Genomic DNA, 26,142 nt, shown 5'->3' with positions numbered 1-26,142 from the left:
GACCTTGGAAATTCAAATAAGTAATAGAGTCTGGGGAAAGACTATATGAATTGATAACAAGGATTCTACTTTTACAAGTCTTTTCTTTACATGAGGAAGCAAGGCCACATTCATCCAGAAACTCTAAGCACATAACATAAGTCAGGTGCTATCTCCATGCACCATCAGTGTGGCATGCTTTAAATTGAATTATAATTATGTATTTTCATGTCTTCCTATTCTCTAATTCTTAGACTGTGTGTGAATGGAAATTCCTTAGCACAGTACACAAGTTCATTTTCTATCTATGTTCTAATGATCTATGCAGCCTGTTCCCTATTACCATGCCCCATAACCTGACATGGTAGAGTGTCTCCCAAAGTCACAAATCTTTTCAAGACTCCATGCCCCTGACCAGGGTTATCCTTCTATCTAGATGAAAATTCCTCTACTTCTTCACATAAGAAGGTATTCATCCTCTTCCTGGGATCCAGTTCAACAGTCAGCATCTTATTAAAGCTTTACTCAAACTCCCAGGCAAGGCGTCAGCTCTCTCCAATTGCCTTCTGTAAGAACTTGCTCACATCTTCATGTAGAACAACTCTCATTGTGCCAGAACCCCCTTTTTTTTTTTCAGATCTCTCTGTTTCTTCCTCTAGCACTACGGTTCTCAATATCTAGTGTGCATAAGCATCACAAGGATACTGTGCTAAAAATGCACAGTATGAGCATATTATGAGCCCCATTCTTCATATTCTGAATCAGCTGGCCTCAGCAGGGGCCCAGAAATCTGTTATTTCACTTATAGGTGTTTCTGATGCAGAAATCCAAGGTCACTCTTTGTAAAAAAACAAAGAAACAAACAAAAAATGCCTACACTAATTGTGAATAAATCAACGTCTGAGCAATGTTATTTGTTCTGAATACATAGTTCCAGAAGAGTAATGTTTAATGACTGTTCATTGAATAAATGAATGAGTAGTTTTAAAATACTACATAATTTCTTTGTGAATAATTTGTAAGGTACTTGACAATACAGCCATGTAGTTTCGTGGCTATGTCTACAATTCTCATGGAGTTTTAATTAGTGGTCAATGTCAACTTAAAGTGTGTTACTGAATTTTTGTCCTTGGCACCGTATGTTTTTCCAAATTTTTTTGAAAAGTACTTAATAAAGTAATACAAGATGTGCTAGGAAGTATAACTAATATGCTGGTTTTAAGAATTAGTGTTCAAAAAAGTAGCTAAAAACCAACAACAGAAGGCTAAAAGCAAGGTGAACAGTTGCAGAGATCAATGTACATTTCTGCATTTATTAAAAAAAAATAATTCCAAAGATGCAGGATGGTGTTAGAACTGGCTCAACAACAGTTCATTTAGAAAGAACCTAGGTTTTCAGTTGAAAACAAATTCAATAAAACCCAGTAATGTGACACAGCCACTTAGGAAAGCCACATGGTCAGATGATGTTGAAGAGCTTTAAAACAAAAAGCACAGGATATAATAACATCATTTCTTTGTACCAGTCAACTCTCATCTAATAAAATGTACTTCAAGATCACTGTGCCACACTTTAAGATGAACACTTGGACAACAAGAATGTTTTCAGAAGAGAACAACTAGGGTATTCGGTGAAATAAGAATCATGATACACAAAGAACAATTGAGGAAAACATGCCTGTGTGGTGGGCATTCATCCTGCATACTGGCGTGTTACTGGTACAATAATATTGCTTAACAAACAATCATAAAATGTTAGCTTTACACAAAAATAAGCAATTATTTAGCTCTTGTGTTTTGGCTTGGCTGGAGGTTTGCTGCCCCTAGGCTGGGCTTGTTGGGGGCTCTGTTCAGAGTTGTGTGTGTGGCTGGGCTTTGCCTCCCTGAGGTCTGGGCTGTGTGTGTTCACTCTGGAGCTCAGACTAAGGGCACAGCAGTTACATGGGGAAGCTTTTCTATCACAACAAGTGGGAAACACACAGTCCTCCTAAGGTCTAGGCTTAGAAATGTCATTATTCTGTTAGTCAAAGCAAGATACATGATGGTGAGGAATCAGGAAATCATATTCTGCCACTTTTTTGAGAAGGCCTGAAAAATCACACAGCAAAGGGTGTGAACACAGGAGGTGTGAAGAACTGTAGTCAAGAATGCACTCTGCTACACTCTGGATTGGATATCATTAGAGGAACATTATCTTCATAAAGAAAGGCTGAAATGTAGAAGAAAGCTAGATTCACTATGTGTAGCTTCACAAAGCCAACTAGTGATCAATGAATATAAATAGAGATTACAGGATAGGAGATGTTACTTCAGTTTAAGAGTTTCCTAATAAGCTGAAATGTTTAAAAACTGGAGTTAAAGGGAAACAATATGGCATTAGAATAAGGGTCCAGTCTTTGGAATTGAACAGGAATCAGTTCAAAACTTGGATCTTTTGATTATTAAACTATAAAGTCCTGGGAAAGGTAAACATTCTGAGTCTTAGTTTATTTACAACATGAAGATAAAACTATCCACCTCATTCACTAATATTTATGAAGTACCTAATATAGGCATCTGCACATAGCAACTGCTCTGTATTGTGGCTATTGTTATTATTATTATTAGAGTCTTACTATCTTTAGAAATGGTCAAGAGTTCCTTGACTAGCCCTTCAGACTCTTCTCTTGCCTCTTTGCCACATCTCCTATAATTCAATATTACTAAATATTATACAATATAGGAATACAAGTCCACAATTACACTTGAATTCTAAATCCAAGAGCTTTGACATCAAAATTTTTTTCTTTAATTGGGTGTGTGAAATAATTAAGCAACAAAATTCTGACCTAAAATAAGAATCTATTTAGAGCCATTTATATCCTGCTAAGTTTAGTTATTCATATTTCAATACAATAATATATTTTTGGCCTAGATGTCACTGGGGGTGATATGCAATATATAGTACATGCACTGTATTGCCTTTTCAAAATACAAACAGTTCTGAATATGAAACATCTGGTTCACAGAATTGCAACTATAGGATTATGAACCCGTATTTAGATGCACCAAATTTTTACTATTCTACTTCCAGCACCTAGAAAACAGCAAGTCCTTAATAAACACATTTAATGAAACAGTAAAATAAGATATTGCAAATGCTATACTAATTATGAAAAATGAATAATATCTATATCTTATTTTAACTCTATTTCACTTGCATCTGAGATAAATTCTATTCCCTTTTCTGAAGTCTTCCCAGTATCAAAAGTGTTTTGTTTTTGGTGTTCCCACCCTATAACAAAGTTCACAGATCCACATTTTTTTATCTTGACCATGGTATTACAAGAAAAATATCTCCCTTCTTTCATTACTAGTGTGCAAGTGCAAAAGATCAAGACCTGGAAGGTTTTTGTTTTTGTTTTCTTTTAAGTGCAAATTGACTAAGAAACCAAAGAAAGCAATGAAAGAACACAAACGTTTTTCAGGAAAGGGACAAAATAGCAACTGACCGTAAATGACCAAATCAGCCTGATGTGGAAAAAGGATGATCATAATTTTCTCCAAAGATGACTAACTTCTAGATTTGATGACAAACCCAAATTCTAACCAAATACTATTCTTTTCTTATTTCTATGTGCCATATCCAGGCTTTCCTCTTCCCTTTCTATCATATTAGCTAAATGCCCTGCCACTCCCAACTATTTTATAATCTCACCTGAAGGACATGTGATCCTTTACTAATAAATCATATTTTCATTTCTTTGTCTTTGCACGCAAGGATAACCTTGCCTGAATAAAATTTATTTCCCTGGTTAAATGGCAGCTTGGCATCAGTTCTTTTGAGAAGACTTTTGGTACCTTTTCTTAACCCTACAGTTAGATGGCCTCCTATGTACTCTCAAATCCTCTGGCACATCCTTCTAGCATAGTACTCATTACATGCTATGCATTTATTTGCATGTCTATCTTCCTTAATCGTCTCCAAATAGACCACTTCTGGATTTTAGAACATCTGTGAACAGGCCATATACTGCTCTCAGTTAGCCGTTCTGAAGAACTCCGTGTTACTGTGCCCTTGGAAGCATTTTCTGGATATGACTTCTTCTCTATCTTGATTATTTGGCATAGAGCAGAATTTAGAAAAAATGGCCATGGCTACCTAACAGTAGTCTCTAAAGTGTTTAATTCAAAAACATTAGTTGCCAGCATGTAAAAATTAGGAAAACATGATGTGTCAAGCTATATTTTCTGAAAATGTCCACAATAAAATTTTTCATCCTTGAACCATGCCAGTAACCATTGTATGGTGATGGCTAACACCCCTTCTCTTGAATCTGGCTGGACTTGTGACTTGCTTGTAACTAACAAGTAACAAAAAAGGATGAGGCTAAGTCATAAAAGGCAATGTAACTTCTATTTTGTTCTTTGGAATACTTATATATGCTGCTCTGAGCTGCCATGCTATGAGGAAGCCTACGTGACATGGAGAGCACTAAACATGAGTATTCCAAACAGCAGTTCCAATTAAGGTATCAACTGACATCTTGCATCAACTGCTAGGAGAAGAACCTCCAGATGATTCCAGCTCCCAGCCATTGAATTAACCATACCTTTGTAGACTTCCCAGCTGAGGTCCCAGACATAGGAAAGTAGAAAAGGTCACGCCTATTGTGCCTTGTTAACATTCCTGATGCACAAAATCCTCAAGCATAATAAAGATGGTTAACTTGTACCACTTGGTTTTGAGGTGGTTTGTTATGCAGGAATAGTAACAAGAAAAGCTAGATTTCCAGATTTTCTTTGGGGGAAAAAAAAGAACACTACTAGGCCCTTTACCGAATGTGGACTACATGGCTACAATATCCTAAAGTTGAGCAGAAGATAGTTGCTTTAGGCAGGGCACACACTTTCCAGTTTACCACAGGCTTATTGTAATACCTTGATAGTTACATACATTCATGAACATTCATGACCCCTTAAGTATGTTGATTAACTATCTGTTAAATATATTTCTTTCTTTTGGTGGAACTAAACTTCTTTATCTATCATGGAAGTCAGAATTTCATGTTGGGGTCTTTAACTCGCCTTAACACTAGGCCTTTTGCAACATGTCAGATCCTTTAAGAGTCTAAGGTGATCTAACACTACCCATTTCTGAAGCTCTGATTGTATGTGATTTGCCTAATACTTTCCTGTTTCCTGTTGAGGGGTGTCTACAGATCTAAACGAATTTACTGAGGAGAAATGCTGTCATGTCCTGATCTCAGTAAATAATTGAGCAGGTTTCAGTTACTAACTGGACACTTCTTTAAGTTCTTTTTTTAATGTATTAAAAAATTCTTTATCGAATTTGTTACAATATTGCTTCTGCTTTATGTTTTGGTTTTTTGCTGTGAGGTATATGGGATCTAAGCTCCCCAATCAGGGATGGAACCTGCACTCCCTGCATTGGAAGGTGAAGTCTTAACCACTGGACCACCAGGGAAGTTTCCCTTAAGTTCTATTGGAAACTTGTCATTCAAGTGATCAGGGAAAATGATTTTTCTAACTCTTCTTATTAGAGTCTTACAAAACGTACTTTAATGTATATTTTTATTTTTTACTTATTTATTTTTAACATCTTTATTGGAGTATAATTGTTTTACAGTGGTGTCTTAGTTTCTGTTTATAACAGAGTGAATCAGCTATACATATAGATATAACCCCATATTTTCTCCCTCTTGCATCTCCCTCTCACCCTCCCTATCCCACTCATCTAAGTGGTCACAAAGCACAGAGCTGACCTCCCCGTTCTATGCAGCTATGCGGCTCTGGGGCTGCTTCCCACTAGCTATCTATTTTACATTGGATAGTGTATATATCTCCATGCCACTTTATCACTTCATCCCAGCTTACCTTTCCCACTCCCCATGTCTTCAAGTCCATTTTCTATGTCTGCATTTTTATTCCTGTCCTGCCCCTAGGTTCAACAGAAGCATTATTACTTTTTTTTTTTTTAAGATTCCATGTATATGCATTAGCATACGGTAGTTGTTTTTTTCTTTCTGACTTACTTCACTCAGTATGACAGACTCTAGGTCCATCCACCTCACTACAAATAACTCAATTTCGTTTCTGTTTATGTCTGAGTAATATTACATTGTATATGTGTGCCACATCTTCTTTATCCATCCTGGAGATTAATCTTGTGTCAGTTGCTTCATTTGCAAATATGTTTTACCATTCTGAGGGTTGTCTTTTCATCTTGTTTATGTTTTCCTTTGCTGTGCAAAAACTTTTAAGTTTCATTAGGTCCCATTTGTTTATTTTTGTTTTTATTTCCATTTCTCTAGGAGGTGGGTCAAAAAGGATCTTGCTGTGATTCACATCATAGAGTGTTCTGCCTATGTTTTCCTCTAAGAGTTTTACAGTGTCTGGCCTTAAATTTAGATCTTTAATCCATTTTGAGTTTACTTTTGTGTATGGTGTTAGGGAGTGTTCTAATTTCATTGTTTTACATGTAGCTGTCCAGTTTCCCCAGCACCAGTTATTGAAGAGGCTGTCTTTTCTCCATTGTACATTCTTGCCTCTTTTATCAAAAATGAAGTGACCATATGTGCCTGCGATTATCTCTGGGATCTCTATCCTGTTCCATTGATCTATCCATCTGTTTTTGTGCCAGTACCATACTGTTTTGAATACTGTAGCTTTGTAGTGTAGTCTGAAGTCTGGGAGCCTGATTCCTCCAGCTCCGTCTTTCTTTCACAAGATTGCTTTGGCTATTAGGGGTCTTTTGTGTTTCCATACAAATTGTGAAATTTTTTGTTCTAGTTCTGTGAAAAATGCCATTGGTAGTTTGATAGGGATTGCATTGAATCTGTAGATTGCTTTGGGTAGTATAGTAATTTTCACAATGTTGATTCTTCCAATCCTAGAACATGGTAAATCTCTCCATCTGTTTGTATCATCTTAAATTTCTTTCATTAGTGTCTTATAGTTTCCTGCATACAGGTCTTTTGTCTCCTTAGGTAGGTTTATTCCTAGGTATTTTATTCTTTTTTTTGCAATGGTAAATGGGAGTTTCCTTAATTTCTCTTTCAGATTTTTCATCATTAGGGTATAGGAATGCAAGAGATTTCTGTTCATGAATTTTGTATCCTACTAGTTTACCAGATTCATTGATTAGCTCTAGTAGTTTTGTGGTAGCAAGTTTAGCATTCTCTATATATAGTATCATGTCATTTGCAAACAGTGCCACTTTACTTCTTCTTTTCCAATTTGGATTACTTTTATTTCTTTTTCTTCTCTGATTGCTGTAGCTAAAACTTCAAAACTATGATGAATATTAATAGTGAGAGTCAGCAACCTTGTCTTGTTCCTGATCTTAGAGGAAAGGGTTTCAGTTTTTCACCATTGAGGACAATGTTGGCTGTCGGTTTGTCATATATGGCCTTTATTTTGTTGAGGTAAGTTCCCTCTATGCCTACTTTCTGTAGGGTTTTTATCATAAATGGTGTTGAATTGTGTCAAAAGCTTGTTCTGCATCTATTGACATGATCATACGGTTTTTCTCCTTCAATTTGTTAATATGTGCATCACATTGATTGATTTCTGTATACTGAAGAATCCTTGTATCCCTGAGATAAACTCCACTTGATCATGGTGTATGATCCTTTCAGTGTGCTGTTGAATTCTGTTAACTAGTATTTTGTTGAGGAGTTTTGCATCTATGTTCATCAGTGATATTGACCTGTAGTTTTCTTTCTTCATGGCATCTTTGTCTGGTTTTCATATCAGGGTGATGTTGGCCTTGTAGAAGGAGTTTGGGAGTATTGCTCTCCCTTGTATATTTTGGAAGAGTTTGAGAAGGATAGGTGTTGAGCTTCAGGAAATGTATGATAGAATTCTCCTTTGAAGCTATCTGGTCCTAGTCTTTTGCTTGTTGAAATATTTTTAATCACAGTCTCAATTTCAGTGCTTGTGATTGATCTGTTTATATTTTCTATTTCTTCCTGGTTCAGTCTTGGAAGTTTGTACTTTTCTAAGAATTTGTCCATGTCTTCCATATTGTCCATTTTATTGGCCTATAATTTCTCGTAGTAATCTGTTATGATCCTTTGTATTTCTGCAGTGTCAGTTTTTACTTCTCCTTTTTCATTTCTAATTCTATTGATATGTCTTCTCCCTGTTTTTCTTGATGAGTCTGGCTGATGGTTTATCAATTTTGTTTATCTTCTCAAAGAGCCAGCTTTTAATTTTTTTGATCTTTGTTATTTGTTTCTTTCATTTCTGTTTCATTTATTTCTGATCTGCTCTTTATGATTTCTTTCCTTTTGCTAACTTCAGGATTTATTGTCCTTCTTTCTCTAGTTGCTTTAGGTGTAAGGCTAGGTTGTCTATTTGAGATGTTTCTTGTTCCTTGAGGTAGGATTGTATTGCTATAAACTTCCCTTTTAGAAGTGCTTTTGCTGCATCCCATAAGTTTTGGGTTGTTGTGTTTTCATTGTCATTTGTTTCTAGACATCTTTTGATTTCCTCTTTATTTCTTCAGTGATCTCTTGATTATTTAGTAGTGTATTGTTTAGCCTCCATTTGATTGTATTTTTTACAGATTTTTTCCTATAATTGTATATAGCCCCATAGCATTGTGGCCAGAAAAGATACTTGATACAATTTCAATTTTCTTAAATTTTCAAAGGCTTGATTTGTGACCCAAGATATGATCATCTATCCTGGAGAATGTTCTGTGAGCACTTGAGAAGAAAGTATATTCTCTTGTTTTAAATGGAATGTCATATAAATATCAATTAAGTCCATCTTGTTTAATGTGTCATTTAAAGCTTGTGTTTCCTATTTCTTTTCATTTTGGATGATCTGTCCATTGTTGAAAGCGGGGTATTAAAGTGCCCTACTATGATTGTATTACTGTCAATTTCCCTTTATGGCTGTTAGCATTTGCCTTATGTATTGAGGTGGTCGTATGCTGGGTGGATAAATATTTACAAGTGTGATATCTTCATCTTGGATTGATCCCTTGATCATTATGTAGTGTCCTTCTTTGTCTCTTGTAATAGTCTTTATTTTAAATATATTTTGTATGATATGAGAATTGGTACTCCAGCTTTCTTTGATTTCCTTTAGCATGGAATATTTTTTTCCATCCCCTCACTTTCAGTGTGTCAAGTGGGTCTCTTGTAGACAGAATATATATGGATGTTTTTTTGTATCCAGCCAGCCAGTCTATGTCTTTTGCTTGGAGCATTTAATCCATTTACAGTTAAGGTAGTTATCGATATGTATGTTCCTATCACCATTTTCTTAATTGTTTTGGGCTTGTTATTGTAAGTCTTTGACTTCTCTTGTGTTTCCTGCCTAGAGGAGTTCCTTTAGCATTTGTTGTAAAGTTGGTTTTGTGGTGCTGAATTCTCTTAGCTTTTCCTTGTCTCTAAAGGTTTTTATTTCTCCATTGAATCTGAATGAGATCTTTGCTGGGTATAGTAATCTTGGTTGCAGCTTGTTCCTTTTCATCACTTTAAATATATCCTGTCACTCCCTTCTGGCTTGCAGAGTTTCTTCCTGAAAGATCAACTGTTAACCTTATGAGGATTCCCTTGTATGTTATTTGTTGTTTTTCCCTGGTGCTTTTGCTATTTTTTCTTTGTGTTTAATTTTTGATAGTTTGATTAATATGTGTCTTGGCATGTTTCTCCTTGGATTTATCCTGTATGGTACTCTCTGTGCTTCCTGGACTTGATTGACTATTTCCTTTCCCATATTAGGGAAGTTTTAACTATAATCTCTTCAAATATTTTCTCAGTTCCTTTCCTTTTTTCTCTTCTTCTGGGACCCCTGTAATTCAAATGTTAGTGTATTTAATGTAGTCCCAGAAGTCTCTGATACTGTAGTCAATTCTTTTCCTTCTTATTTCTTTATTCTGCCCTGTGGTAGTTATTTCCACTATTTTATCTTCCAGGTCATTTATCCATTCATCTGCCTCAGTTATTCTGCTATTGATTCCTTCTAGATAATTTTTAATTTCTTTTATTGTGTTGTTCATCATTCTTTGTTTGCTCTTTAGTTCTTCTAGGTCCTTGTTAAATGTTTCCTGTATTTTCTTCATTCTGTTTCCAAGATTTGGATCATCTTTACTATCGTTACTCTGAATTCTTTGTCAGGTAGACTGCCTATTTACTCTTCATTTGTTTAGTGTGATGGGTTTTTACCTTGCTCCTTCATCTGCTGTGTGTTTCTTACTCATCTCTTTTTGCTTAACTTACTGTGTTTGGGGTCTCCTTTTCACAGGCTGCAGGTTCACAGTTCCCGTTGTTTTTGGTGTCTGCCCCCAGTGGCTACAGTTGGCTCAGTAAGTTCTGTAGGTTTCCTGGTTGAAGGGACTGGTGCCTGCGTTCTGGTGGATGAGGCTGGATCTTGTCTTTCTGGTCGGCCAGTTCACGTCTGGTGGTGTGTTTTGGGGTGTCTGTGGCCTTATTATGATTTTAGGCAGCCTCTCTGTTAATGGGTGTGGTTGTGCTCCTGTCTTGCTAGTTGTTTGGTGTAGGGTGTCCAGCATTATAGCTTGCTGGTCATTGAGTGAGCTGGGTCTTAACGTTGAGATGGAGGTCTCTGGGAGACCTTTTGCCATTTGATATTTCATGGAGTCAGGAGGTCTCTGGTGGACCAGTGTCCTGAACTCGGCTCTTGCACCTCAGAGGCACAGACCTGACACCTGGCTGGAGCACCAAGACACTGTTAGCCACATGCCTCAGAAGGAAAGGTAGAAAATGAAAGAAAAAAATAAAATAAAGTAAAATAAACTTATAAAAATTTAAAAATTATTAAAAATTAAAAACAGTAAAGAAAGAGAGCAACCAAACCAGTAAACAAATCCACCAGTGATAACAAATGCTAAAAAATTTACTAAAGCAAAAAAAACAAACAAACAAACAAAAAATGTACAGAGAGCACCCTAGGACAAATGCTAAAGCAAAGCTATACAGACAAAATCCCACAAAGAAGCAGACAGATAAACACTCACAAAAAATAGAAAAAGGAATGAAATGTATATATCTCTCTCTATATATATAAAAGGAATAGAGCAACCAAATCAATAAAGAAATCTACCAATGATAATAAACTCTAAATACTAAACTAAGATAAACATAAAACCAGAACAAATTACATGCACAAAGCAAACCCCAAGTCTACAGTTGCTCCCAGAATCCACCATCTTGATTTTTGGATGATTCGTTGTCTATTCAGGTATTCCAGAGATGTAGAGTACATTAAGTTGATTGTGGAGATTTAATCCACTGCTTCTGAGGCTGCTGGGAGAAATTTCCCTTTCTCTTCTTTGTTCACACACCTCCTGTGGTTCAGCTTTGGATTTGGCCCCGCCTCTGCATGTAGGTCACCTGAGGATGTCTGTTCCCACCCAGACAGGATGCATTTGAAGGAGCAGCTGATTAGGGGGCTCTGGGTTACTCACGCCCCCCGGGGAAGGAGGAGTATGGAATGCAGGGCTAGCCTGCTGTGGCACAAGCCAGTGTGACATTGCAACAGCCTGAGGTGCACTGTGTGTTCTCCTGGGGAAATTGTCCCTGGATCACGGGACCCTGATGGTGGCGGGCTGCACAGGCTCCCAGGAGGGGAGGTGTGGATAGTGACCTGTACTTGCACACAGGCTTCTTGGTGGCTGCAGCTGCAGCCTTAGCATTTCATGCCTGTCTCTGATGTCTGTACTGGTAGCCGCAGCTCCCGTCTATCTCTGGAGCTAGTTTAGGCGGTGCTCTGAATCCCCTCTCCTTGTGCACCCTGAAACAATGGTCTTTTGCCTGTTAGGCAGTTCCAGACTTTTTCCTGGACTCCCTCTCAGCTACGTGTGGTGCACTAGCCCTCTTCAGGCTGTGTTCATGCAGCCAATCCCAGTCCTCTCCCTGAGATCTGACCTCCGAAACCAGATCCCCAGCTCCCAGCTCCCACCTGCCCTGGCAGGTGAGCAGACAAGCCTCTCAGGCTCGTGAGTGCTGGTCAGCACCAATCCTATGTGCGGGAACCTCTCCACTTTGCTCTCTGCACCCCTGTTGCTGCACTCTCCTCTGTGCCTCTGAAGCTTCCCCTCCACCACCCCCCATCTTCACCAGTGAAGGGGCTCCCTAGTGTGTGGAAATTTTTCCTCCTTCACAGCTTCCTCCCAGAAGTGCAGGTCCCATCCCTATTCTTTTGTCTCTGTTTTTTCTTTTTTCTTTTGCCCTACCCAGGTACATGGGCAGTTTCTTTCCTTTTGGGAAGTCTGAGGTCTTCTGCCAGCATTCAGTAAGTGTTCTGTAGGATTTGTTCCACATGTAGATGTATTTCTGATGTATTTGTGGGAAGAAAAGTGATCTCCACCTCTTACTCCTCAGCCATCTTGAAGGTCTCCCCTTAATGTATATTTTTAAATACAAGTTGAGTATTCAGGCAAGCAGTTAAGATGTCATCAAAATTAACTTTAAATTAACAAAGAATCAACAAATACAATGAATGCCTAATGAATAATTTGAAGAAACACATTGTTTCTTTCTAAAACTAACAGTTAACTTAGATACTTAAAATAAGTATGTCAAATGAGAATAAAAAAAGAATAGTGTGCATCAAGAGCTGAATTCCCACTCTGTTAAGGTATCTTCAAATAATACCAAATCCACTATTTGTGCAGAGGTCTGTGGATGTGTGAGAAAGTCACAAACTGAACTAGTAGATTAACTATGGGAAAATATCTCACATCCAATAACCATTTGCAAATTCAATCTCATCATTGACTATAGCTTGAGACATAAGAGAATTGAATCACAAAATGAGGGTGAATCACTTTATAGCAAGTTGTGACACTTAAATTAATAGGAAAAGATGTTATATTACAACTATTATTAAATTACTGAGTAACTGCAGTGCGTTATATGTAAGTTTTCATTAGAATTGTTTTTGTAGACTCTTAGTATCAAATACAAGGGCTCACATTAAACTTATCATCTAAAATAAATAGTTAAGTAATTTCTTTTTTTTTTTTTTTTCCTGCCTAGATGTATCCTTTGGTCAGAGACCTTTGAAAAGCATGCATATAACTCACTACATTCTTATTACATTATATTATATTATATTATATTCCCTCTGGATTGTTCAGGTATATAACAAGTCTGTTGAATCAATAAATCTATTTAGATTTTTCAGACAGTATTTATTAGTCTTGAAGTCTGAGGCCTCTGTAATTAACACATGTGATTTTGAAGCCAACGTTTACTATTTGAATGAACATGAGAAAGTCATTTAATATATTTAAGCTTCAGTTTTTCTCTGCCTCAAATGTTATTGCAAGGATTAAATGAGATAAATATCCTAAACAATTAGCATAGCGGCCAGCACAAAACTAATGCTAGTTACCATGAAATCATTAGGGCCAAACAGCCTCTGAACAACAGAACAGTGGTTCCCTCTGTGGGGGCTCTGACCCTCAAGGACCTAATTTATGCCAGAGTGTCCAAGAAGCTATCTCTTCAAAAATATATATTTATATGTTCATGTATATTGTAACTTTTTTTATTATAAATGCTTTCTCATTAATGAAATACAAATTAATTTAAAAGCACTGCTGTTTCCATAGCAAATGTATGTCATTTTTTATATCTTCAAGCAACTGACACTAATATGTACAATGACTGTTCGCTGAGGTTTGATAATTATTTTGGATGTTGTGCAGGACCTCTTTTCATTTGCCTTCCCACTTCCACCCTTCTCTCCAGCCTGCTCTATACCTGGAATGACTAATGGCAACTCCATCTACTCAATTTCTTGTCCTTTGCCTCCTAATGGGTTCAGCCAATGGGAAAAAAGTGAGATCGGGGTATTAACTCCTGAGATTCCTCTTTGTGGGCTGGCCTCCGCTACCATTCTCTTTCAAAGGAGAGGCCTCTTTCTCTGTCAGAAGGCCTCTCTGACAGCTTTCTATCTTCCTTCCATTCCTAGTTTTTGGTGATAAACACATTGCCCCAGGGATACTAGCCCTGCGCACTACATTTTCCCTTGTGGTTTCCTTATACTCTGAAAAGAGTTCCATTATTAAACTCTCTTCAAATTATCCTAATTTAAGAGTTTCATTTTTCACCTGCTGTGTAGACCCTGACAATTACAGATATTCCAAGAGAGTCTTCATTCTAGAAAACTTTGGGAACTACTGCCTTATATACGAGAAGGACTTTTATCTTTCCTCCCCCTAGCACATTCCTCCATTAACATACAGAAGAGAGGATTATTTTCCAGGTTGTGTGAGTCACACACCTGATTCATGCTTCAAGGGAAGTGAAGCCTTCCTTTTTGATATTTGCCTATTACAAATCTGCAGTTAGAAATTTAAATTGGAAAATTACAAATTCTTAATATTTCACATCCAAGTTAAAATCCTGTAAGAATCAAAGATCAGAATTGGTCTTTTGACTTTCATTTGCAATATTACTATTTGTGTCTAAGTACATGAAAGTCACTTTTTTCTACGTTTATGATTTGGATTGGTGTAGAGTCTTGCATTGAAAAGAAACAATTTGTTGGTAAAGACTTGAGAATTTATGTGATTTTAGAAGATTGATCTCTGAAAATGTTAATGACTTTGAGCAGTACATAAAAAAATAGGATATCAGAACATGAACCGAATTTAATATTTGGTCCAATTAAAGGTGTTGATCACAGGATGTAACTTGTCATAAGCCAAAGACTGCCCTGCAATTTGAAAGTTGCATAATAAACTCATCAGTATATTTCATTACTTTTTCTCCTCATAGACACAGAGCAAGAGAAAAAGATGGTCAGAGACACCTTATATCATTGTCATCTTTACCAGTCCTTAATGTGTCATTTAGTTGAGCTGCCTCCTAAGGAATTTTCAGCAAAGTCCCTTTTCTGATCCATTTGAAATTTTCCACAACTATCAACACCTTACAAGACAACTGGGGATTAATTAAAGTTGTTATAGTTTCTGAACTCTAGGTGAACATTTGTAGGGTTGTTACCTTGTGAACTTCCTTTAGACTCTCTATTAAAGATGAAATAATTATTCCATTTAGGCACCTGCCAGATCCTACTTTATAATTTCCACAAATTCTGTATTCACTTGTGCTGACAAACTAGTCATTTAAAGACCCTTTTATCTAAACCTTTTTTCTTTTATCTCAGTTCTGCTAAGTCACACAAAACATATTGTTTTACCTTCAAGTTTCTAAATCAGTATTTCTTCTGATTTGACCACTTTAATGTTGAAATAATACATTGTTTGTAAGTGATGGAGAAGTTTTATGTTCACATATTTCTCTTTATTTCACTTCTTTAAAAGCTTTCTCCATTTCCCTCCATAAGTCCAAATAATACTTTAAAAAGTCCAATTAAAGAACCACCACTTGAAAAAGAAAAAATTCCATACTGATTCTTGTAGAAAATAAACTTTCTTTCACTTCTAATTCCTAATACTTGATTACTCTATAGTAGTTGTTTTACTTAACTTAAATATACATGCAGCTTGCATATATGACTCCTCCACCAACAAATTATTAGGAGAAAATGTTAAAATATATTTAAAAATTGAAAAATATGTATTGTGACTGTATGGTGAGCATACTCTCTGGCCCAAGTAATCATTTAATAAGTGCTTATTTAACTAAACTGTTATTTACATCTTCTGTTGTCATAGTTGGATCAATAGAAGTAATCTAAAAGTAGATATTTAATTCATTATATAATAAATTTTCTCAGTGTTTATCTATTTCTATTACATATAATAAATTATAATAATATATAATAAATTTTCTCAGTGTTTATCTATTTCTATTACAAATCACTATGATATTTAAACATTTTTCCTCACAGAGGAATCACTATGATATTTAAACATTTTTCCTCACAGAGTTTTCTGAAATAATAGTTATTTAGCTATTGTAGCTAACTTCATTCATTCAATAATGCATTCATTTATTTTTTATTCATTTATTCAATAAATATTGAGAACCTCTTGCATGCCAGACAGTATCCTAGTATTGAGTATATGTTTTTACTAAAATAGGCATCTTATAATTATTATAGTATAGAGTATTAGTATTGTTGTAACTAACTTCATGATGTTCTTTCTTTATCCCTTCTGCTTTAGCACTAAGATACCTCAGAAATAAATATATATTTTGTCAGTAAAAATGATACATAAAATTCTGAATATTGTATTCTCTTTGAGTGATGAGGCTCTTATTTTTTTAATCCCCATCATGTAGGTACATATTAGGTCTGACATTCATGCAGTCAATGATCATCTGTTCGGCACACACCATATGAAAGCCTCAATGTTAGGTGCTGTGAGGGACATGAGGGTGTATCAGACTAGGATTCTGGGCAAGTTAAGGTTGACAAGGCACAAATACACAAATGATCCCAACACAAGGCAGAAAAATAAAGTGCCGTAGAGAAATAAAGATATGATGCTGTTGGAATTCAGGGTAGAAACAGATTATTCACAAATATAGGATTAAGGAAAGACTTTCAGAAGAGTTGGTTTTTGAGGTGGGTTTAGGAGGATGGGAAGAATTTAGTCACAGAAAATTGAATGGATAAGAAAGGGAAAAGAGAAGGTAGCAGAGTGCACAGAAAATATACTTTTACATATAAATTATACTTCATTGAATCAAGATAAAATATGTTTTCCAGATTATTCTATAACACCATTAAATTTTATACATAATTATGTTCAATTATCCTAGTATTCACTTTTCAAATATTCAAGATAAGTTATTGTAATCCCCAATTATTCCTTAGGGTGAATCAAACCCAATTAAATCTAACCAGAATAAAGATGCAGAAAATTCCTCACTTTCAGAAAATTATCCCCAAATCTCTACAAATTGAATGTAGCTCTAAAGCTACATCAAGAAATGATTTTACTCTATTCTAGCAGTGCTTGTAGAGTGTGATAATTGTGTTTCTTCCAAATAGTTTCTGAAGCAAGTTACAGAACTTTATTATCACTATTTTTATGCACTAATATATAATGATGAGATAGAAATTTGATTGAAAATATTAACAAATGTTTTAAATACATAGCCAATTTGCATACTGTACTCTATTAGTGTCTGTGATGTGACCCAAAACTTTCCTGCATCCTAGGTAGCTGTGCTGTGTTCCAATATGTAACTGGAACAGTTAAGAGAGCAGAAGCTCTTGGCTTTTTTATTTACCCTACTACAAAGTAACCAAAGACTCAAAGTAAAATGTTCATTTCCATAATTATATCTTAATTTATGCTGAGCTTTAAAGGTCTCTGTTCACATGAGTTTTTTTTTTTTTTTTCTAATTGCCTAGAGTGGTTTCCCTAAATAGAATTCCCTTTCACCCCTTACACTATGATGTCCCCCAGGCCATGAAAATTTCACGCTCATGCAATATGACACTCATCCATAATGACCTTAAAGTGGTTTCTTTCTTTGCCAGTTCTCTCCTCCAAATATTACTTAATGCATTCAAATCTCTTTGGGTGCCAATAAGTTGATCAGTAAATGGTCAATGTTATGATTTTGTTTCTGTGACAATTAGTCCTATTGGTTTCTGAGAATCACATATAGGGGCAGATCATTTAACTAATTATCACATGGATTCCTTTCCTATGAAATATGTAACTTATTTTCAGAAAAAATACTTAGGCAATTTATTTTTCTAAAGATGTATTTGTTTTATGCCAACTTTATTCATAATAGCAAAATATAGGAATAACTCAAATGTCCTTCAACTGGTGAATGAGGAAACTGTGGTACATCCATACAATGAGTGGTACATCCATACAATGAAATGTTACACCATAATAAAAAGGAACAGAATACTAATACACACAACAACATGAATAGATATGGAATGCATAAGAAGCCAGACTGAAAATGCTACACTTTGTAATGTTTCTACTTATATGACATTCTAGAAAAGGCAAAACTATAGTGACAAAAAGTGAACCATGGTTCCCAGGGCCTGGGGTGGAGAAAATATTGACTCTAAAGAGCAATAAGGAAACATTTGGGGCTGATTAAATAGTCCTATATCATAATTTTGGTGGTGGTTACATGATAGTTTGTATTGGCCAAACTTATACAACTGTGCCCTAAATGGGCAAATTTTACCATATGTAAATTATACTTCAATAAATCTAAATTTTAAAAAGTAAAAATTCATTAGTATCACAAATTTTGAGCCTATATAAATTTATTCAATAATCTCTGAGATCCATTAAGAAAGGAAAGAAAAATTTTTTTGCTTTTTTCATTTGTAATTCACTTTTATCTTTGATGATCTTCCCCACCTTCATACCATATTTTATGAAAACATTTTGCTTCTATATAAGGATTGCAGGTGGTTTGAACTCAAAAATGAGGAAGAAGGGCTTGGAGAAATATGATTTTTATAGACTGAATGTTTGTGTCCTCCCAAATTTCATATATTGAGCTTGTAGTTCACTTAAAATTTTTTTTTTATTTTCTACTGGAGTAGAATTGATTAACAACATTGTGTTATTTTCAGGTGTACAGCAAAGTGATTCAGTTATACATATACTTATATATATTCTTTTTCAAATTCTTTTCTCATTTAGGTTATTGAAGAATATTAAGCAGAGTTCCCTGTGCTATACAGCCTTGTTGGTTATCCATTTTAAATATAACAGTGTATACATGTCAACCCCAAACTCCCAATTTGTCCCTCCCACCTGGGCCCCTGGTAACCATAAGTTCATTGTCTAAGTCTGTGAGTCTGTTTCTGTTTTGTAAATAAGTTTGTACCACTTAAAAAATGGTTCCTTAAACAACTACAAATAGAACTACCATATGACCCAGCAATCCCACTACTGGGCATATACCCTGAGAAAACCATAATTCAAAAAGAGTCATGTACAAAAATGTTCATTGCAGCTTTATTTACAATAGCCAGGAGATGTATCACTTTTTTTAGATTCTGCATATAAGCGATCTCATTTGATATTTGTCTTTCTTTGTCTGACATACTTCACTTAGTATGATAATCTCCAGGTCTATCCATGTTGATGCAAATGACATTATTTCATTCTTTTTAACAGCTGAGTAATATTCCATTGTATATATGTACCATACTTCTTTATCCATTCATCTGTCATTGGACATTTAGTTTGATTCCATGTCTTGGCTATTGTAAACAGTGCTGCCATGAATATTGTGTTGCATGTATCCTTTCAAACCATGGTTTTCTCTAGATATATGCCCAGGAGTGTTGTTGGATCATATGGTAGCTCTATTTTTTAGTTTCTTAAGGAACTTCCATAGCGTTCTCTATAGTGGCTTCACCAATTTACATTCCCACCACAAGTGGAGGAGAGTTCCCTTTTCTCCACACTCTCTCCAGCATTTATTGTTTGTAGACTTTTTTGATGATGGCCATTCTGACCTGTGTGAGGTGATACCTCATTGTAGTTTTGATATGAATTTCTCTAATAATTAGTGATGTTGAGCATCTTTTCATTTGCCTGTTGACCATTTGTATGTCTTCTTTGGAGAAATGTCTATTTAGATCTTCTGCCCATTTTTTAATTGTGTTGTTTGTTTTTTGATATTGAGCTGTGTGAGCTGTTTGTAAATTTTGGAGATTAATTCTTTGTTGCTCACTTTGTTTGCAAATATTTTCTCCCATTCTGTGGGTTGTTGTTTCATTTTTTTATGGTTTCTTTTGCTGTGTAAAAGCTTTTAAGTTTCATTAGGTCCCATTTGTTTATTTTTGTTTTTATTTCCCTTACTCTAGGAAATAGATGGACAAAGATATTGCTGTGATTTATGTCATATAGTATTCTGCCTATATTTTCCTCTAAGAGTTTTATAGTATCTGGTCTTACATTTATGCCTTTGATCCATTTTGAGTTTATTTTTGTGTATGGTGTTAAAGAAGGTTCTAATTTCATTCTTTTACATGTAGCTGTTCAATTTTCCCAGCACCATTTACTGAAGAGACTGTCTTTTCTCCATTTTCTCCATAGTCTTGCCTCCTTAGTTGTAGATCAATTGACCATACGTGCATGGATTTATTTCTGGGCTTTCTATCCTGTTCTATTGATCTATGTTTCTGTTTTTGTGCCAGTACTATCCTGTTTTGATGACTGTAGTTTTGTATTATAATCTGAAGTCACACAACCTGATTCCTCCAGCTCGATTTTTCTTTCTCAAGATTGCTTTGGCTATTTGAGGTCTTTTGTGTCTCCATACAAATTTTAAGATTTTTTCTTTTAATATTGATTCTTCCAATCCAAGGACATGGTATATCTTTCCATATGTTTGTGTCATCATCCATTTCTTTCATCAGCCTCTTATAGTTTTCTGAGTACAGGTGTTTTGCCTCCTTTGGTAGGTTTATTCCTAGGCATTTTATTCTTTTTGATGTGATGATAAGTGGAATTGTTTCTTTAATTTCTCTTTCTGTTCTTTCATTCTTAGTGTTTAGAAATGCAACAGATTTCTGTGTATTAATTTTGTATCCTGCAACATTACCAAATTCATTGATGAGCTCTATTAGTTTACTGGTAGCATCTTTAGGATTTTCTATATATCTGATCATGTCATCTGCAAACAGTGACAGTTTTACTTCTTTTCCAGTTTGGATTCCCTTTATTTCCTTTTCTTCTCTGATTGCCAGGGCTAGGACTTCCAAAACTATGTTGAATAAAAGTGGTGAGAGTGGACATCCTTGTCTTGTTCCCGATCTTGGAGGAAATGCTTTCAGCTTTTCACCATTGAGTATGATGTTAGCTGTAGGTTTGTCATATATGGCCTTTATTATGTTGAGGTAGGTTCCCTCTATGCCCACATTCTGGAGAGTTATTATCATAAATGTTGTTGAATTTTGTCAAAAGCTTTTTCTGCATCTATTGAGATGATCATATGGTTTTTATTCCTTAATTTGTTAATATGGTGTATCACATTGATTGTGTATACTGAAGATTCTTTGCATTCCTGGGATATATCCCACTTGATCATGGTGTATGATTCTTTCAATGTATTGTTGGATTTGCTTTGCTAGTATTTTGTAGATGATTTTCGCATCTATGTCCATCAGTGATATTGGCCTGTAATTTTCTTTTTTTGTGGTATCTTCATCTGGTTTTGGTGGCCTCCAGAATGAGTTTGGGAGTGTTTCTTCCTCTGAGATTTTTTGGAATAGTTTCAGAAGGATAGGTGTTAACTGTTCTCTAAATGTTTGATAGAATTTGCCTGTGATACTGTCTGTTCCTGGACTTTTGTTTGTTGGAAGTTTTTAAATCACAGTTAAGAAAGGAAAGGAATTCTTAATTCCATAATATGTTTAAAGAATTTTCTTCTTTTTAGAGCACCAATAACATTTCCCTATCCTTTGTTTTAAAAATGAAAATTATATTTCTGGGGAAAAAATCCACACTGAACAAGTGCTTTGTTTTTATTGTTATCTTAATTATGAATTCACCAAAATAATATCTTAAAATAACAGTATTTTTATTAAATACAAGCTTGTTCAATGAGTTGATTGGTTATGATAATCATCTAGTCTTAAAAGAACACACTACTATTTCATTATTAGCAATTGCAAGATTATTACATTTTACATCTCACAGTCTAGTAAGCAACTGAATAATTCAGAAGGACAACGAATAAACCCACTGCTAGAAACTTTCACATAATGTAACTGATATTCAGATACAAGAAACAAAATAGCAGAATTAGAAGTCATCCTGAGAAGGATGTGTTAAACAACGTATACCTTACCTTTGTGCTTGGGTGACATAGCTATTGTCATAAGTCTCATATGTCTGGTCATCGTATTCATCCCCATAGCCATCATCATAACCCTGAGGCAGAAAATGGTAGAAAGATGGATTAGCAATCAATTTAAGTAACTATGATCTGTTTTTGATTAATGAGATTTTATATCACTTTTTTTTTTTTTTTTTTGTGGTACGCGGGCCTCTCACTGTTGTGGCCTCTCCCATTGCGGAGCACAGGCTCCGGAAGTGCAGGCTCAGTGGCCATGGCTCATGGGTCCAGCCGCTCCGTGGCATGTGGTGTCTTCCCAGACTGGGGCACGAACCCACGTCCCCTGCATCGGCAGGCAGACTCTCAACCACTGCGCCACCAGGGAAGCCCATTATTGAGATTTTATATAAGGTGACATTAATTTAGTTTTTATGTGTGGTTACTCTGCATCATATTTTACTAGATTAACGATTTCCATACAACATTGAATAAAATTTCATCTCTCAGATTTTAATATTTAATAATTAAACTCAGCATATCATTGAAGTAGCAATACCTACTCCTGGATTTATTTAGAATTTTGAGCAATACTAATGAAAACAATTTTAAAATTTCAAAATATATATTTTTTGAAAAACTATGCATAGATAAGAATAATTATGATAACCTAATGGTGACACTAATCTATTTGTTACAACCTTACTGGGATTTTTTTCTTCCTTAATAATAATCGAAATCATAATTAGGATTGTAACTAAAATCTGGATTCCTCAGTAAAGAAGATGTAGTAATTATTGTTTGAAAAAAAAGAAAGGGAAAATGTAAAGAAGAAAAGAAGGAAGAAAGAAAGGGAAAAGGAAGGAAGAGGAAGGAAAAGGAACTGAAATAAAGACTTTTCACTTAGTTGTGCGTTCTATGGCTTTTAAATCTCATGAGTAAAGTTATGTTGTGTGGTGGTTTAGTTATCTGACTAAATTCATGCTAACAAAGTTAATGCAGATTTGTGATTCTAGAATGTGCAAGCAAGCTAGCAAATATACACTCCAGTTATACATTGCTCTATGAGTGATTTAGTTTTATTTCCCTTTGTGGTCATTGACTTTATTCTTAATCATAGTCATCCATCTTGTTTACTCTCAACTTCTGAAAAAACCTTTAGCTCTTCTGCTTCTGGATCTTTGTTGCTGTATCGCTTTCGTTGGAAAGTACTTCCATCCCACCCTACCAATTCTGTAACTCCATTTCAATCTGGAGACTTTCAAATCTCTCTCATTGTGTTCAGAAATTTAAAGAGAAAAAAGTGCAGATGTGAAAGTTTCCATATTAATTTTGACTAAGACTTTTGAGTCCATTTAATCTGAAGACTAATATTTTTCATCAACTTAAGGAAGTTTTAAAAATGTTACTTCTTTATTACTTTCACATGTGGTTTACCCGTTATATAATGTTATTTTGAGATTTTCTGTCTAATCTCATTTTCTTGTATTTTTCCATTAATGATTTCCATTTCATCATATTTTTGCTCTGCAGTATGGAACAGTTTCTCCATTTGATCTTTGAATGTCCTAATTAAGTTCCTATTGATGTTTTAAAAAATTAATCTAAAGTTAATTTTTGTATATGAAAATATTGCATAGAGATTATTTTAAGAGTACTGAAAGGTTTATGTCCAAATATCAGCAGCTACTTGTCCCTCTCCAACTTCCAGTTCTCATTTTGCATTTTTATCTATTATTTTAGTAGTATTTAAGCATTTATTTTTGTGTTATTAAGTAATATGTTTAAATTTATGTTGTTTGATTTATGAATTTTAGTGGTCTTTCTATTGACTGGCAATTCATGTTGTGAAGGATTTAGTTCTATTGTAGATTCCTCCCAATATGTCTCCCTATAACTGTCTTCCTAATATAGTTTCATCATAATTTTTCATTAACTAGTAAATATCTACCTTGTTACTGAGTAATAAATAATTATTATTCATAAATGATCCAAATAGATTAGTATAATTCGGTTTTATTTTCATATCTTTTTGTTTCTCTTAAAGTTAGTAATTGCTCATTTACTTTACTATTTTCTTGGTTTTCTATATTAGAATTATTTGTCTTCTATTGTCCCAATAGTTATCCTAATCTAGCAATAATATTTCCAAATATTCCAAAACATCAGATAATCTCTCACTTCCTTTTGTGCTTCATAGAGACCAACTCCCACAGGACCAGATCATTGCACTGGTCTAGACTGCTGAACTCCTGGGCCTGAAGGCAGAGTAGTTTTTCTCAAACCTCCCACCCACCACTGTTTGCGTGGAATTCCCCTTTACCAAATTCCATCTTCTGCTTGTTCTCATTTCTTCCTGAAACATCTCTTTCAGTAAACTCTATTAAGGGGTATATTGGAGAGAAATATTTACATTCTCTCTCTCTCTCTGTCTCTCTCTTCTCTTTAGCTTCACTCTCCCTCCATACCTAGCTTCTATATTTTACTTTTTTGGGTGAAGAATTTAAATTATACAGAAAAGTTAAATAATAGTACAATGAATTCAACTACTCTTCATCTAGATATGCCAATTTTGTCCCACCTACATTATCTCACTATATATATATGTATATATGTGTGTGTGTGTGTGTGTGTGTGTATGTATAAATATTCTAAGCTGTGTGTAAGTCTGCTCCAGAAATATATTTCATCACTAAATAGCTCAGCTTGCATCTCCTGAGTATAAGGATATGCTCCTACATAGATACAATATTACTCCCTCAAAAAAGTTCACAATAATTTCATAATATCATTTACTGTGAAGTCCATAATTAAAGTTCTGTTATTGTCAAAAACAGGACTTTTATAGCTTTTTAAAATTTATTTATTTTATTTATTTATTTTTGACCGTGTTGGGTCTTCGTCGCTGCACACTGGCTGTCTCTGGTTGTGGTGAGCGGGGGCTACTCTTGGTTGCGGTGCATGGACTTCTCACTGCGGTGGCTTCTCTTGCTGTGGAGCACGGGCTCTAGGTTCACGGGCTTCAGTGGTTGTGGCATGTGGGCTCCATAGTTGTGGCTCACGGCCTCTAGAGCACAGGTTCAGTAGTTGTGACGAAGGGCTTCATTGCTCTGTGGCATGTGGGATCTTCCTGGACCAGGGCTCGAACCCATGTCCCCTGCATTGGCACGTGGATTCTTAACCACTGAGCCACCAGGGAAACCCTTATTTTGTTTTAAATCAGAATCCAATCAAGATTCATGAATTACATTTAATCATTATATGTTTAGTCTTTTTGGAACTAGCATAGTCTTCCAGCCTTTTATTGCTTTTCATAACACTAACTTTTTGTGTAGTCTGGACCAGTCTTTTTGCAGACTGTCCCACATTCTGAATTTGTCTGATTATTCTCATAATTACATTCCCACTGAATAGTTTTGAAAGAACACTACATATGTGATATTGTGTTGAACATTTACAAATTTAAAAATTCTAGTTCCACACGACTGATTGGTTGAGTATAAAAGTTGAGGCTGAAGATTATTTTCAGTCAAAATTTTGAGAGCTTTGAGTCAATGTTTTCTATCATAACATACCTGTGGTCTTGAGAATTCCTGCTACTTGTATGTGACCTAGTTTTGTTTTGTCTCATTTTATTTTTTCCGTTTCTAGATGTTTTTACATTTTTCCCTGATGTTTTGGAATTTCCCAATGTTGTGTCAATGTGTGTGCATTTCCTTTTATTCCTTGTGCTGGGTACTTAATAAGCTCTCTCCATCTGGAAGCTTATACTCTCCAGTTCTGGGAAGTGCTTCATTTTTCTTCTCACTCTCTAGAACTCTCACTAGTGAGATGTTGGATCTTCTGGATTGGTGCATTAATTTTATCTTTATGTCCTATGTGATATCTCTTATTTTTTATTTTACTAATGAGAGAATTCTATAAATTCATCTTCCAACTATTCTATAAAATATCCACACATACGTTCTAATAACTACTAGGGTGTGGAGAGGAGATTTCCTTGTATCAGCATCCTATCCTCATCCCAAGGTCTCATCTCCTCTCGGGTAGAATAAGAGTTAACAACGCAGTTAGAATTTTCAGTGCTGCAACTGGCAGTGCCTGTTCCCAGCTCTCTTTCCTGGGCATCCACCTGAGTCTGTAGCTGTGGGATTAATGTTATTTGCCACACGTGTCTCTTTTCTGACACCCAGGCTATTGTTCTTCTGCCAAGTTTGGAAAAATTTAGCTTCATTCATCTCCACGTCCTACTCAGGACTCAAGAGCTCTAACTTCCAACAGGAGGCAAGCAAGTTTTGTTTTGTCTTATTCCTTTTTTTTTTTTTTTTGCAGTGTTTGTGTTCTATAGCAAAGGGATAGAATAGCCATGAGTGGCAGGTGCAGATCTTTGAGGCCTTCAGCCTCTTGAATTCCCTTCCTT

At 35.3% G+C, this 26,142-nt stretch overlaps 1 protein-coding gene across 1 annotated transcript in view; it reads right to left on the bottom strand.

Annotated features, from left to right (window-relative positions):
* KHDRBS2 (KH RNA binding domain containing, signal transduction associated 2) overlaps positions 1–26,142 on the bottom strand; it is a 344,255-nt gene that overhangs the window by 46,456 nt on the left and 271,657 nt on the right. Inside the window, exon 5 of the mRNA XM_024762809.1 lies at positions 21,738–21,820. Coding sequence (XP_024618577.1) covers positions 21,738–21,820 — 83 coding nt within the window. The remainder of the gene's footprint in view (positions 1–21,737; positions 21,821–26,142) is intronic.

The sequence above is a fragment of the Neophocaena asiaeorientalis genome, unplaced genomic scaffold, assembly GCF_003031525.2.
Source record: "Neophocaena asiaeorientalis asiaeorientalis breed wild unplaced genomic scaffold, Neophocaena_asiaeorientalis_V1.1 scaffold103, whole genome shotgun sequence".
NCBI lineage: Eukaryota > Metazoa > Chordata > Mammalia > Artiodactyla > Phocoenidae > Neophocaena > Neophocaena asiaeorientalis.
The sequence above is the reverse complement of the archived record's forward strand: the minus strand, read 5'-3'. Positions and strand labels throughout refer to the sequence as shown.